Source organism: Pantherophis guttatus, chromosome 4 (assembly GCF_059756535.1).
Source record: "Pantherophis guttatus breed Tessera chromosome 4, ASM5975653v1, whole genome shotgun sequence".
NCBI classification, from domain to species: Eukaryota; Metazoa; Chordata; class Lepidosauria; order Squamata; family Colubridae; genus Pantherophis; species Pantherophis guttatus.
The window spans coordinates 48,634,991-48,651,196 of record NC_142066.1 but is presented as its reverse complement, the minus strand read 5'-3'; the positions used below and the strand labels follow the sequence as shown (position 1 = coordinate 48,651,196).

The following is a 16,206-nucleotide window of genomic DNA, read 5'->3' as shown; positions in this document are numbered from 1 at the left end:
GACAGGATTCTGGGTAGACTGAACGTGACCACATGTTTGTTGGACCTGTGTCCCTCCTGGTTAGTGCTGGCTTCTCGAGAGGTGACGCAAGGCTGGCTCCAGGGAATTATAAATGCTTCATTGAGTGAGGGTGACTTCCCCGCCACCTTGAAAGAGGCAGTGGTGAGGCTTCTCCTCAAGAAGCCTTCCCTGGACCCGGCAGTGTTGTCTAATTATCGTCCGATCTCCAACCTTCGCTTTGTGGCGAAGGTTGTTGAGAGTGTGGTTGCACAACAGCTCCCCCAGCACCTGGATGAAACGGTGTATCTGGATCCGTTCCAGTCGGGCTTCAGGCCTGGGTACAGCACAGAAACGGCATTGGTCGCGTTGGTTGATGATCTCTGGAGGGCTCGGGACAGAGTTGCTCCTCTGTCCTGATCCTATTAGATCTCTCAGCGGCTTTTGATACCATCGACCATGGTATCATGCTGCACCAGTTGGAAGAGTTAGGGGTAGGGGGCACTATGTTGCAGTGGTTTTCCTCCTTTCTCTCCAACCGGTTGCAGTCTGTGTTGGCAGGGGGGCAGAGGTCGACCCCGAGGCGCCTCATATGTGGGGTGCCGCAAGGGTCGGTCCTCTTGCCCCTTCTGTTCAACATTCATGTAAAGCTGCTGGGCGAGATCATCCGTGGTTTTGGGGTGAAGTACCATCAGTGCGCTGATGATACTCAGCTGTACATCTCACCCTGGACCACCCCAACAATGCCCTTGAAGTGATGTCCCAGGCCTGGAGGTCGTGCGGATCTGGATGGGGAGAAACAGGCTCAGGCTCAACCCATCCAAGACCGAGTGGCTGTGGTTTCCAACATTCTGATATAGTCAGTTGGTGCCATCACTGACTATTGGGGGCAAATCGCTGGCCCCCACGGAGAGGGCTCGCAATTTGGGCATCCTTCCAGATTCACAGCTGTCTTTAGAAGAGCACTTGACAGCTGTGACCAGGAGGATTTTTCATCAGGTTCACCTGATTCGCCAGTTGCGTCCCTTTCTGGATCAGGACTCCTTACGCATGGTCCCTCATGCCCTCGTCACTTCCTTCCTGGACTACTGCAATGCTCTCTACATGGGGCTCCCCTTGAGGTGCACCTGGAGGCTCCAACTGGCGCAGAGTGTGGCTGTGCGGGTGGTTATGGGAGCGACATGGCATTCCCATGTAACACCTCTCCTTTGCAAGCTGCACTGGCTTGCGGTGGTCTTCTGTGTGCGCTTCAAGGTCTTGGTTACCACCTTTAGAGCTGCATGGCTTAGGACCTGGTTACTTATGGGACCGCCTGCTGCCACCAGTAGCCTCTCACCGGCCGGTATGCTTTCATAGGGGCTCCTCCGGGTGCTGTCGGCCAAACAATGTCGACTGGCGGCCCCTAGGGGGAACACCTACTATCTGGAATGAGCTCCCCCCAGAGATACAGAGGATCCCGGATCTACACACCTTCCGCTGCGCTCTCAAGACCTTTTTATTCTATCAGGTTGGCCTGGCCTAACTGTTTCCCCTTTTTCCCTTTTTAAAACGTAAATTTTAACTAGTTTTTAATTTATTGGGGTGTTTTAAATCTGTCTTCGGCCAAATTGTTTAATTCAATTTTATTCAGTTTTAAATTTTGTATTTATGTTTTTTATCCTGTGGCTGTTCACTGCCCTGAGTCCTTCGGGAGTAGGGCGGTATACAAATCAAATAAAACTAAACTAAACTAAACTAAAACTAACCAAAACCTTGTCTTGCTTTTTGCTGTTTATTTTAAATTCTTAAAGATTATAAAGATACATCTCATGCAATTATTAGGGATAGAAGGCACTCACCAAACATATCCAAACATATCATTTTGAAAGTTTATAACTTCTTTAAAGCAATTAACAGGTCATTTCCAAAAATGATTAGAAAGAGAACTGCTAAATTAAAGTCCTTTGAAAGCCTACATTCATGGCTGGAGTAAATATGGCAAGTTCTCTTTGCTCCTGGTTATCTCATCCCATCCTTTGAGCCTTGCAGTGTCCTCAAAACCATAAGGAGCACAGCTTGGGTGATCTCATGATCTCTCTTAATCCAGAAGAACTTGAAGCAGTGACCTACTCATCAGCTATCTGTTCTTAGTTGCAAATGTTGGCTCCACTTTTCACAGTGTCATCTTCAGCATTTCTTCCCTGGACTGAAATAGTCATTCTAATTCCAGGTAGCTGTCTTTTAGTAGTTTATTTGTAAAGGTTCAGCATAATGTTGGGATACCTCAGATTTTGCAAAAATATTGCATCTCAAAATGGGCAATAGTATACATGAATCTACATGCAAAAGATAGGATATTATTATAATGAAGAAATGTTGTACAGTTTATATTTTAGACAAGTTCAGATTAAAAAATATATAAACTAAGATATGAACAGATAATATTTTTTTTGTGTTTTCTTTTCTTGGTGAGGACCCATAAGAAACGCTTCAATTAAGTAAACTGAACTAATTGAAAAACTACAGTTAATAACTCTGGAAAAAGCCTAATTATTAAACTATCCATATAAAATGGAACATTTTTGGACTAGGTTTTTAATATTCTTTTGTCCTAGCTCAGTCATAGAATTTTAAATGAGTTTAGAAAAGAAATAATTTCCTTTTTTAAAATCTCTCACATTTTTCTTTTTTTTATCAACTTCTCCTGTTCCCAATCCCCTAATAAGAAAAAGAGAAATTGTCTATAGAGATAATTTTGATTAGCAATGCGAAGATCCCCAAATCTAGAAACATCCATGCTTTGATATGAGTATGAGCAAATTTAGAGTGGGATGAGACTTGGTTTGCATTTTTTTCTGTCTAAAGTTTGGCTCCGATGTTTTCAAGAAGCATAATACTGATCTTATATTGACATCAGAGGTGAAGTGTATGGGTGGAAATACTTAACCCTAAAAATCCATAAAGGCCCTAAAAGTCCATGAGCAGAGTCTCAATTTAGTCTCCACAGATATGAAAAATCAACTTATTCAAAAGCAGCAATTTGTCATCAAATTATGATGTGTAATTTTGAAGGCAGAGTGGATTGGAGAACAAAAATGAAATTGGATGGACAATGGGTTACCTGAATCTGGTTGATTTTGAATCTTTTCCTCATTGCTGTACAGATCTGATAAAAGAGGAAACAATAAGCAATAGAAGACTTTCTATTTGTTTTGGAAAGGGAGAAACCAAAGGCATATATAGCCAATTGCATTTGGCTTACTCAGCTAGCTCTCTGTGTTTGCTGCTATTGTGAACAACAAAAAGGGGAAGAAAATTATAATCATATTTAAAAATGCAATAATGCAAGTTAAAGACTTTTAATTTTAATATTAAAAATGAGGGGTAACTAGAAAGCCAGCTAACATATTTGTTCCAAAACGAAATCAAATGAAATTGAATATAAACTAACGACAGCAAATATGTGACCAAAACCTTTTGGAACTTACATAAAATGTGAATTATACTTTCATGAATGATCACTATAAATGAACTACTCATATAGAAAATAAATTTATCAAAAATCACACAATCCAATTCCACAGCCACAAACCTCCATCAAGTTTTACCCATTAATTAGATTTCAACATAGTCACTGTAAAGGGCAATAGCCATAAATAGTTCTCTTTCTCCTCCTTTCATATGTATGGAACTCACTGATACTGGTCAGTAACTCTTTATGTCAGGTCTCTGTTTCCATGTTTAGTTTTATATAAGCACCTAAGCTTTTGATAAGCATCATCAGACAGCATCTATCAAAAGGCATCTGGTTGATGAAATTATATATTTTAAGGAATAGATGTAAAAGAGTTTATTATTTGCATAATATTTGTTTTAATAGTATATTGATTTATTTTTATTATCTTCTTGTTGGTTTCTCATCAGGAAATCATTTTCTGACTGTTTGTCCTAAAAAATCATCAGAGTAGATTGTATATTTGTGAATTTTGAGAAAACTTTGAGAAAAGGGCCTTATTTAGGAAAGTCCTGTTTTTCCACAAAATGTGAATATTGCCCTATTTTTTCAATCTTGCCCTCCCATCTGTTGCTTTGTGAAACCTATGTCAAGGTCCCGGCCACAGAGTGAGCTCTTTTGATTTAAATAGCATTCCAGGAAAAACCTCATATAATACTGTTGTATATCTTGGTAACAGGAGGTTTTAATGGATGATTTTGTTTTGGCTTCCTAGCTTACCATTGTTAAATGAAATAGAAAAATAATAGCCAAAATGGTAGTGGGCACTGTTGTTAGATGACCTAGCTATTATGCAGCCTGCTTGCTAATTGGCACTAATAAACCATTGACGTTTGTGGAACTATATGTTAGTTGAAATGCAAGAAGCTTGAGCAATGCCTTTTCAATAGCCTGAATGACACTGGCAGATTTTATGTTTAAATGAGCATTGATGGATAATGCTAATTGATAGGAATTACCTCATGCGCTCAAGCTGGGGTTGGAGAGCAGTGGTTTCAAGATAGCTAATAAAGTAGTCTGCAATCTGTTTCACAATTGTCTAGTGAAGGATACATTATTTATATTCTTTTAGGGATGCTGTTTTGCAAACTAATGCTGCTGAACTCTTGACTAGCATGGTTTAATTCTTTATAGTCAGTGCCCCAAAATCGCAAAATAAATACATGGAAATACCAAGTAATATACCAATTTGAAATGAGATATAATTTAAACTGAACTACTGTGCATAATAAGGAAAATTATGGACGTGATCTATGAGTCTATATTCAGCCTAGGTCTTCACTATTGAACAACTTCAACAGCCCTGGTTTCCCTTTCTAGGTTCTTTATCTTTCAATGGGATTTAGATTAAATTGCCCTTGAAACAGAAGAAGTCATCAGGCAGGTTACTCTCTTTAAAATAGGATAGAATGCCAGGTTACCCTATTATTCCTACCAAAGAAATAGGAAATATAAATAATAATACTATAAACTAGCTTTCCCCTAACTGGTGCTCTATTGGTCTTCTGTTGTTAAGAGTACCAGCATGATCTTGATTCTTCCCCATTAAAAAAGTGAAATCAAGGTATGCAGTTTGACTTGCTTGACATTTTTACTCTGTGTGTGTGTGTGTGTGTGTGTGTGTGTGTGTGTGTTAAATTTTTATGCCACCCATCTTTCCTATAAGGTGACTCTGGGCAACAAGTTATAAAATATATAGAAAAATGTATAGATGGATTGTGGACTTCAATTTTTCTTTGCAAATGTTTGACATCCTGTCCAGCCTGTACCAGTTTTTTGCTGCTGGAGGAGGCTCACATAACTGAAAGGTCTTCTATCTGTGTTCCACCCAAATATCAATTCTTCATCAGAAATGAAACTGGTTCTATAACTTTCTCTTCCTCTTCCCTGCATAGAGATTTAAATTTTGTATATTCCTGTAAATCCCCTCCAAAGCTGACATAATGCCATGCCCCACCACCCACCCCACCCCCAAAAAACCAGGCTTATCTCCTGTGTAAGCCTTATGTTTTCTTGGGACATTATTTTTTATTTAAAATGAATTAGAATAATTCTTTTTAAATAAAAATTTAGAAAATAACAATGCAACACAACATAAAACATAACACAACTATATGAACTATGCCTAGATGTTCATTACAGTATCAAGAGGGAAAGAAAGAACTAAAAGAACTACTTTTAGTTCTTTGTTCAAAGCTGATCTCTTTGAAATATACCCAGTTCAAGCCCAGAAGAGAAGCAGGAAGAGCCTTGAAGTTGTCTATTGGTAGTCAAACAAAGCAGACACATTGGTCAGTGGGGCACAGTACATTGCATTTTGTGAGACATAATGCAATGTGAGAGATGTTGCATTTCAATATAAATGATATCCGACCCTATTCTTTTCATTTTCTTGTTTAGTCACTTTAGTTTTAATTTGATATTAGAGATATTAGAGAAACCAACCTGTGAACAATTTACAATTATATCCCTCATTTCTTTGGATTTTTTTCACAGGACCGACCAATCTCGTGTTAGCTACCGAAAGTGATGAGGTAAAGCAGAACATCAGAAAGCTGAATCAAGAGGTAAGACACAAGCCTTAATTTGCAGACTGAGTCAATAACACTTCATCCTAAAATCTGTTTATTGTATCAGAACTTTGCTGTAAAAAGTATGAAGTTACATTTGAAATGAAAATACTTCTGCATATGTGCAAAGTGCATTTACCTTACCATCTGAGAAATTTGATATATATGCATTACACATAACAGAAGTTAACTGAATTACCAGGTGAATCTTAGTTTAGTACTAGTGATATGAGAGCAAGTTCTTTCAACTAGAATACAGTAGGTCAGTTGAATATAGAAAGGCAAGTAAAGAATAATGGAATAATGGAGTTTGAAGGGACTTTAGAGGTCTTCCAGTACAACCCCTATACCATTCTGGAAAAATGGCTGTCCAATCTCTTCTTTAAAAACTCAAGTGATAGAGCACCCACAACTTCTGGAGGCATGTCAATCCACTGATTAATTGTTCTCACTATCAGGAAATTTCTGCTTAGTTCTAAGTTAAATCTCTCCTTGAAAATTTTCCATCTGTTACTTCTTGTCCTGCCCTTGGATGTTTTGGAGAATAAGTTGACACCCCACCCCCTCTTCTCTGTGACAGCCCTTAAATATTAGAAGACTATTATCATGTCACTTATAGTCCTTCTCTTAGTTAAAGTATCCAGTTCCTGCAACCATTCATCATATATTTTAGCCTCCAGCCCCCTAATCATCTTTGTTGTTCTTTTTTGCACTCTTTCTAGGGTCACAAAATCTTTTTGTATTGTGGTAACCAAAACTGGATGCAGTATTCCAAATGTGGTCTTACCAAAGCAGTATAAAGTATAAACAGCAAAAAGCAACAAGCGGTACTAACACTTCATGTGATCTTAATACTGTCCTTCTGTTGATGTAGCCTAGAACCAAATTGGCTTTTTTAGCAGCTACAGCCCACTCCTGGCTCATACTTAAGTAGTTGTTTAGTAGGACATCTAGATCCCTCTCACAATCACTGCTATTAAGCTAAGTACTACCTCTTCTATACCTGTGCATTTGATTTTTCTTGACTAAGTGTAAAATCTTATTTTTCTCACCAGTACAATTACATTTTGTTGGATAGGATCTATTGTTTAAGGGTTCAAGCCTGTCAAGATCCTTCTTCTAAAGGGTTAGCTCTTCCCTCTAGTTTGGTGCCATCTACAAATTTGATGAGTTCCCCTTCTATCCCCTCCTCTAAATAGATTATGAAGATGTTGAAGAGTCCTGGAACTATGGTAGAATCTTGGGGTACTTCATTGCATGCTTCCCTTCATGTAGATGTAGTTCCATTGAGAATTACAAGTTGAGTGTTGTTGGTCAGCCAGTTATGAATTTATCTGGTGGTGATGCTGTCTATCCCACATATTTTTATCTTACCAAGAAGTAGGTTGTGGTCTACTTTGTCAAATGCTGTACTGAAGTCCAAGTGAATTATGTCCACAACATTTCACTGGTCCAGTAATTTGTCAAAGAATGCAATAAAGTTTGTCTGGCATGATCTGTTTTTGACAAACTATGTTGGCTTCTAGCAATAGGTTTGCTTGTTTCTAGTGTTTACAGTTCATTGCTTAATTATCTTTTCCAGGGTCTTCCCAGGTATAGATGTCAAGCTGATTGGTATGTAATTTCCTGGATCTAGTTTCCCCCATCCACCCCTTTTTGAAGATTGGAACCACATCACCTCTGTTCCAATCCTCTGGTAGTTCCCTGGTGCTCCAGGATCTTTAACAGATATGGTTCAGTAGTTCTGAGATCATGTCTGGCAGCACCTTCAGAACTCTGGAATATAATCTATTTGGTCTTGGTTATTTGTACTCATCTAGAGTGGATAGGTTTTCTTTTACCATTTTCTTGCCTATTTTTAAGATGCAGATAGATCAGTGCTCCAATAACCAATAAATAAGCAAAACCAAGCAGTTTTTGCTGCTTTTTGGCACCTGCCACCTGAGGCTGTTGCCTCTTCTCTCTAATGGCAAAGCTAGCTGTGATCTAAGGTCCTTCCTCCTCCTTTCTACTCACTTGATGCCTGAAGCTGTGGAAAAAATAAATGCTCCCCAAAGATTACTCCTTGTGTCCAACACTTGTTTTTTTGGATCAGTTGTATTTTTTTTCCTGCCCTGGCAGGATGAAGAAAGATGAGACTGTAAATTGCATAGACAGCCCCTGTGTTGGCGTTTCTGACTGTGGGTGTAAGAGTTTAAATTAAAATTTAAATTAAAATTTAAATTCGGTGACAATTACCTAGCAACAGAGCCTGCCCATTCCTTTTTTCCCCCTATTATCTTTCTAAATTGCCTTTGTGTTTTGCATTCTATGGAAAAACTCAGATTATCCAGAGTCCCCACATCTTCACCAGACCTCACTTTCTAGGGTTCCTTCCTCGGGGTTCTTTTGTCCATAATTGCCTTACGGACATCAGAACAGAGAATGACATAAATAGAAATCCAGGTCTAGAATTTAATAATTGTATAACTTTAAAATGTGTTTGACTCCTTTATTCGACTTTGAACATGAAAATTATCATTGGCACTGATTGCCCCACAACACCCCATTTTTTTCTCTCAGTTGGTTGCCTTCCCTATTTCTTATGCTGAGACTGTTGAATAGGATAGCCAGGTGCAAGTGGCAAAACAAAGGAGACAATTTTTTAAAATGCATTCAGTATCCCTAAAAGTGAGAGTGTTTGTATGAATTGATTAGATTGAAGGCTTTAATATCATCAGCTGCTATTTTAAAGTTTGTCCCTTTCATTTGATCAGGCTGCCACCTTCAAATATCATCAAGCAACATAAAGTGAAGGCAGCATTTAATTTTTGAACAGTTATGTATAGTTAACTTGTCATTAGTTTTAGAAAGAACTCTCCCACTCTGCAGAGAAATTAACTGAATGACTGATTGTGCAAAGGATCCTTGATACATGCTCAGAAGCATTTGTCTTTACTGTATACTCTGTTAATTCTTATTTTATTTCAAAATGGGAACTTTGGCTAAAACAGATAGGGATGCTGTCTGAGTTGGATTTGATTACGAGAGGAAGGAAAGGAAGACAAGTGGCCAAATCTGCCTCCCACTGAATTTTATTAAAAGAAAGAAGGTTGGATGACAAAAAACAAATTCTATGGATGATTATCTTTATTATAGTCACTAACTATCAAATTAAACTGTCAACATCATTAAAGAATTTTAAAAAATGAAGCACTGAAAGCCACAATATAGAGAGGAAAGCTTGAAGTTATCTAGAAGCACAGTAAAATTCCTTAAGATCTGAAATATTTCTAAGATATCATATGTCATTTGTTGCAGTACAATACAATTATGAACAGCAGAATATTGTATTAAAAATAGAACCTAAGTGAGTAAATGACTAATAAAAGGACTTCAGGGGTAAAATTCAGTACCAGAATCCTACAATCTAAATATTATACTATTAAGTGAATATATAGAGATATGAGTTTATGCATGTGTAAGTATGCCTAAATAAAATCTTATATTTGACAGTGATAAATAAGATAGGACAGGAGGTAAGATCTAGATGCACTATAAGAGACACTGGAGAACAAAATAAAATTGTAACATCCAGAAAAGAATCACAGGAGAGGACTTGTTGTCGGCTTTTCAGTAGCTAATCTACTCCTACACCTGCTCTATTTCACTAATCAAGAAGGAAGAAAATGAGGTTGAGAAGTGTTCAGCATGATCATGTGGCTCAGCTAGGAAATAGTCCTCCCTCTTTGATACAAAAGATGCACATGGACGGTCATGATAGACTGAAGAATTGCAGTAATTAATATTGAAGAATATATTCTACCCTTAATATATAAAGATCTTAGGCAAGCTACTTATCTTCCACTATTGCTGCATAAAATAATCATTCCAATATATCATATTGTAAAAATGCTTTGATGACATTCCCCAAAAAGATTCTGGGTGATGTTGCTTTTCTGTTTATTTTTCTTGCCTCCCTACAGATAAACAATCTGAATCGGGAAGTTTCCCAACTCAGCCAAGAGTTACAGCATCTCATGAATCTTCTTCACGGCCAGTTTACCACTCAATCTTTCTCCAACCCTACCTCAGTCTGTCTTCACAGCTGTGAGCAGACCTCGCCTTCCTTGTCTCCTGTAAGCAGGTTGCCTTCTTCTCGGACCTCAGTTTCCCTGCCACCTCATAGCCTTCTGGCTTCCTCCTTGCCTATGCTCCCCAGCCTGCCAGCATCCTCGAGCCTTGATTTTTCTGCCTTCACCAGCTCTCTGCCTTCTACTGCCTCCCAGGACATGGAACTCTTTGAACCCCAGGAGAGGAGGGGATCCACCTCTTGTGATTCTGTAAGTCCCACAGATCAACCTTGGGCTGACAAGGAACATGGTGATCCTCACTCGGGACATACAGTTAATATGACTGCTCATTCTAGCTCACCCATGTTTTATTCTGTCACCTCTCTTTCCTCCCAAAATTCCTTCCCCACCTGTTCAGGACAGGGCGGTCCACCAACAAACTTTTATTTCCGCTCTAGCCCAGAGAGCTTTAATTGATGCCAAGGAGCCTTTTGCCACAACTTCTTCTTTTAGGATATTTGGTGCCTAGATTTCACAGCCACCAGCACCAAATTTCCTGTTTCTTAAAATGCATATATTATTATTATTATTATTATTATTATTATTATTATTATTATTATTATCGTATTTCTTTTTAAAAGTTATTCTTTTATCACTGACAGCCAAATATTTTGGTTTTCAAGATCCTTATAAATAGCAGTTATGCAATCAACCATTGATTCAGAAATCCTGTAGATACATTTTCAAAGCAGTAATGTTATGAATGTGTTGTCAGAATCAGAACAGTTACATTCTATTTATTTTCCTCAGACTAATATCATTAGCCAATGGGCATGTTGTTACATACATATTCAAATTCTTGCATATATGTGAATTAAGGGACCATAAAACTGATCCAAAGCAGTGAAAATATAAATGAACTCCCCACTCTTCTACTTAGCATGTCACATAATCCACCAGGAAATTTACCAGTGCAAGGCTCATTGAAACTAATGTGAGTTGACAACAATAACACTAGAGCAGTGAACATTCATTTTGATGAAGTTTGGATGGAAGGATTTCCAATGGATTATGGTCTATGAATCAGCAATGCCCCCACTACCACTCTGAATAGCACCTCAAATTCACTCTCTGAAGCCTCCTATCATTTCAGAGTAGAATTACTTCTCCAAGTGGATTCAAATTAATATCAATTGGCAGATTTGTTTTTTGTTGGTCAAGTTTATTTCTTGAGTTTGCTATTTTCTTTTCTCAAAAAAACTTCAGTCTGAGATCTTTGCTACATCTATTCTATATGAGCATATGTGTGCATGTTTTCAAGACTGCTGTAAGAGCCAAAGGCTTTTTTCTATTAAATTATTTTCTGACCTTTCTTTTCTTTTCTTTTTCTTTTCTCTCCTCTCTTTTGTTTAAAGGTGCAAGTGAGGGTATACAAATGATTTCTAAATTTCTGGCAATTATAGTTGATTTCTGTTTTCAATTCCTGAACACCACTGTTATAAAACAGATGATCTGCTGAGGAGGTCATTCTGGGAAATTGGCCTCTCTCTTTTTTCCACTCTGGAGAGAACAGAATAGTTAATTAGGAAACATCAGTCTGTCCCCTGCATAGGGTCTAATGTATTTTGACAGTTCATCACATTTAAACTGCAAATCCACGGTGCTTTTTTTAAAACAAAAGATGCCAGAGATATAGATAGCTTGCATTTTCTCTGACATAAGAATATAATTCTAGAAAGTAGTTGCCCTTAAGATTGTCCCATGATATAATCAATACACACCGGCACACAAAAAGCATTGCTTTTTTCATCAAGACAATATAACCAATGTAGTTCTGAGGCCAAAAACAGATACTGGTGGCTCCATTTTGGAAAACATAATGGCACTCTCTGTTTTACTGAACCTACCTGCTCAAAATCCTACACATGAATCTACTTTCAAAAGATCTATATGTGAGTTGGCATATAACCATTAATGTCTACGATCAGGCCAGTATTCCATCATCCTCTGATACTTTCCATGAGACTCATTGCAACTCATTTTTGTTACATTTAGTTCTTATTCATGTGGGATTTGTTTTCAGAAACATTCAAAACAGTTCACTATCAATTAAACAATGTGTCCAGTTTTTTACAAAAAGCTGAGCACAGTAAATTTTAAAAGACACTTTTAAAGTAAAATAGAGGGCTGACTTGATCCAATGTCAATGTGCCAATGATGTAGAAGGTTGACATTTAACTTCACGTTCTAGCTGGCCCTGGGAAACTGCTGCTTCAGTCAGCCTCTGCCCTTAATTAATAATATGAGCATTATAAAACTCACCTTTTTTAGTGTTGTCATAAACCATCACAAGATATTTGATTGTAAATCCTCTAAGAGCACAACATAAATGTTGTATATATTAAGTGCTTTAAGGTCTCACTAAGTAGCAAGAAAGCATTTCCTTAAAAAGACAAGCTATTTTGACAAAATTAAGTAAGAAAGTTTGTCAGGAATGGGAATTTTGAGCCCTTTGAATATTGCTGTTCTTTGCTCCTGTATTCCTGTTTTGCTCTTTGGGATGTGAACACTGATAACTATTGTTGAGCTATCTTTATAGGCCATGAATACTCCTTGCTGGACTGAATGAGTGTTTTGTAGTATGCTATACTATGCTGTAAGTTAGATTCTTACAGTATAATAAGAATCTAACTGCTATTTTATGTACTTTATCAACCCAGTCAATATTTGCAGATGTGACGTAGAGCAGATTTCAAGGAGACAGAAAGAAGCTGGCCAGCTTTTCAACTAATTTCAGTAACTATGCCTTTAGTAGAATCAGCACATATTAGTACTCTTTATTTCTAAATAATCATATATGAGTAAGTAATATTCTTTATTTCTATAGGCAATTACTTTGAAATTGAACTTCTTCATGTTGGAAACTGTTGCTTATGTTTGAAATTAGGAACTTTGAGCAGCTTTGAAGTGTTTTCATTCTAAAGAGTTGTTTCAAATGTTTAAACAGTCTCATAATGATTAGGCAGTGTGTTTCAAATGCAAAGCAACTGTCTTAAAGCCAAAATATATATTTGAAATTTGAAACATTTTGTGCACTGTTATCTTTGGGATTTTTTCTTGCCCATATGAACAGATACAGATGCAACTCAGCCAAGGAATTCGTCCACTGTCTTACACTCCAGAATTTCAGTTCTACTGGTGAATTGTATAGATATGGAGCCACAGTAGAAAGATCCTGTATTACAACCATCCCTGCTCTTTTATGGAGACAGACTGAGAAAAGGAATCCTAAAGAGCTGTTTTAATGAGCAAATAGGTTCATCCCATGAAAAAATGCCCCTAAAATAATATAGAACTAAACCAGGGGTGGGTTCTACTTACCTTTACTACCAGTTTGTGACGGGGCTGCATGCGTTTTGATGACATCATGGTCAGTGGGCAGAGCCTCCCGCTGGTTTTACTACAGGTTCTATAGAACCGGTGCGAACCAGGAGCAACCCACCACTGAATTAAACTAAGTAACAGATTAATATGGGAAACAATCATTACATGCTGTTACGTCTCTGAACTAGGCAACTTAGTTCTACATATTTCAAAATCTGATCCCATTGCCTTTTATGTGTCAGTTGTGTAAATGTTAACAGAAGTAAATCCCCTGCATGGTAAATATACCTGGAACTGTTTTTCCAACTCTAGATCTTAAATTCGAGGCAAGTTTTACCGAAGCAATACAATGATCTTGGGTGATCATCTTAAAACTGTTGTGTTTCATATAGAAAATAAGCACTACAAGGAGACTCTTTGGGTCTTTCTGTGGGAGACTGTGGGTCTTTTTAATAGAGCAATATTTGGTGATGTGACCCTTCCCCCTCAAATTGGAATATCTCAAATGCAGGTTTATTGCATTTGAACTAGATTATCAGGAAGGATAAATTCTACAAACCAGAATTATCCTAAGGTTTTAGATACCACCAGGCATGTGATGGAACACATATTATCTATTCTGTCCTCTTCACATTCTTTCTTTTAAAGAATGATATTAAAAAGAGGGGCACAGTAAGAATCATAGCTTATGTTGTAAATCTAGCTAATTTGCATGTTACCTTTTTTGGAAGGAAAAAGGTAAGCATGCTTGTGTGCTCTTTTTCACACAGCCTTCCCCACTTAGCTTTTCATATTTCAAGGGGGAGGAGAATAAAATAGTGTCTATAGCCAAGATGTGTTCAGTTACAACTCCCATCAACCCAGTGTTGAAATCCAATTTTTTTTACTACCGGTTCTGTAGGCATGGCTTGATGGGCGTGGCTTGGTGGCGTGGCAGGGGAAAGATAATGCAAAATCTCCATTCCCACCCCATTCCAGGGGAAGGATACTGCAAAATCTCCATTCCCACCCCATTCTGGGGCCAGCCAGAGGTGGTATTTGCCAGTTCTCCAAACTACTCAAAATTTTCGCTACCGGTTCTCCAGAACCTGTCAGAACCTGCTGGATTTCACCCCTGCATCAAGCTTGATTCCATCACCAGAGGAAGCTCGACCAAAGACCTGACTGACATGCTGGATCACATTTTGACATCTTCTGATGTAGAGATGTAGTTGTATGGCTAAATATTTTAGTAAACCTTAGAAAGAGCTTCTTGTTTCCTTTTAAAATCCTTTAAAAAGAACTCTGTATCTCCTCCTATGTTATTTGATTCTACCTTCTACTGAAGTGCTATGGCATCCTGATGTTAAACACATTTACCTAGGACAAACACTGCAAAGATTTCAATCACACTTTTCAAAGAATCATGTAGTGCTTAAAAAAAAAGCAAGGGAGTCTTGGTCTGCCAGATGTTATCAAGGCCAATTAGTGTCTGCAGGGGCTCCTTCAGCAGCTCCTTCAGCAGCTACTAAAAAAGCTGGTGTATTCTTAAATCTAACATCCTCTGTGGCTGGGAATGAACCTCTTCATTTCTCTGTCAGTTAATAACAGTTAAGTTTTAAATGGGAGAAACCTTTTCTCTCTACTGCTTCTAGATATGTTAATACTGCAACCATCAGAATGAACAAAACAAATAATGATCTTTAAATTATGGAGAAATAAAGATTGCTGGAACCACATTATGCTAAACCAACTGACCAAACAAAAAACAAAAATAATCTTTCTGGCTTCAGAAAAAAGATAGGCTAGAGATATATTTCTCTTACCAAAAGATGCTTGTGGTTTATACCAGACTACAAGGAATTTACAATGACATATTGTATACAGCTTGTGTTCTAAATTCTAGATGAGTTTATAGTGTCTCAAGAAACTGATTCTGTACTTTTTGTTAAGTGTTCAACTTGTAAAAAAGAAACATAAACATTACTACAAATATTTATTATTTTATTTTTATTATTAAAATTTATATGCCGCCCTTCTCCCATAGGACTCAGGGCACCTCACACAATAAAAACCACAACAATAAAATACTAAAAACCAGTCCAAATTTAAAATCCCCCAAGTTAAAACCTCATAGCTGGTCAGGGAATTTGCTGAAAAAGCCATGTCTTCAGGCCAGCGCGGAAAGTGCGGAGATCGGGAGCCGTCCGGAGATCGGTGGATAACCCATTCCAGAGGGTCGGTGCGGCCACAGAGAATGCCCTCATCCTGGGGGTCACCAGCCGACATTGTCTGGCCGACGGCATCCGGAGGAGGGCAGCTCTATGAGAATGCACTGGGCAGTGGGAGGCCAGTAGGAGGTAGTCCTGCAAGCACCTCGGGCCCATGCCATGAAGGGCTTTATAGGTAAGTACCAGCACCTTGAAGCGGATCCGGAAGGCCACCGGCAGCCAGTGCAGCTCGCGCAGGAGAGGTGTTGCACAGGAGTAATGGGAAGCTCCTGTAACAACCCGCGCGGCTGCATTCTGGACCAGCTGGAGCCTCCAGGTGAACCCCAAGGGCAGCCCCATGTAGAGGGTGTTGCAGTAATCCAACCGAGAGATGATGAGAGCTTGAGTGGCTGTGTGGAGGGCATCCCTGTCTAGGAAAGGCCGCAACTGACGCACTAGGCGAACCTGTGCAAAAGCCCCCCTTGTCACGGCCGTTAGATGATCCACCAAGGACAGCTGTG

The 16,206-nt window shown here is 38.4% G+C and overlaps 1 protein-coding gene across 2 annotated transcripts in view; it reads left to right on the top strand.

The window, feature by feature from the left end:
* Positions 1–15,472, top strand: part of KCNH4 (potassium voltage-gated channel subfamily H member 4) — a 70,530-nt gene extending 55,058 nt beyond the window's left edge. The window contains exons 15-17 of one of the 2 annotated variants that reach the window (XM_034415664.3): positions 5,987–6,057; positions 7,643–7,674; positions 10,026–10,112. In XM_034415664.3, coding sequence (XP_034271555.2) covers positions 5,987–6,057; positions 7,643–7,674; position 10,026 — 104 coding nt within the window. In that variant the 3' untranslated portion in view covers positions 10,027–10,112. Of the gene's footprint in view, positions 1–5,986; positions 6,058–7,642; positions 7,675–10,025 lie in introns of both variants that reach the window. The other variant, XM_087892110.1, reaches the window with a different exon arrangement.
* Positions 15,473–16,206: the final 734 nt, after the last annotated feature.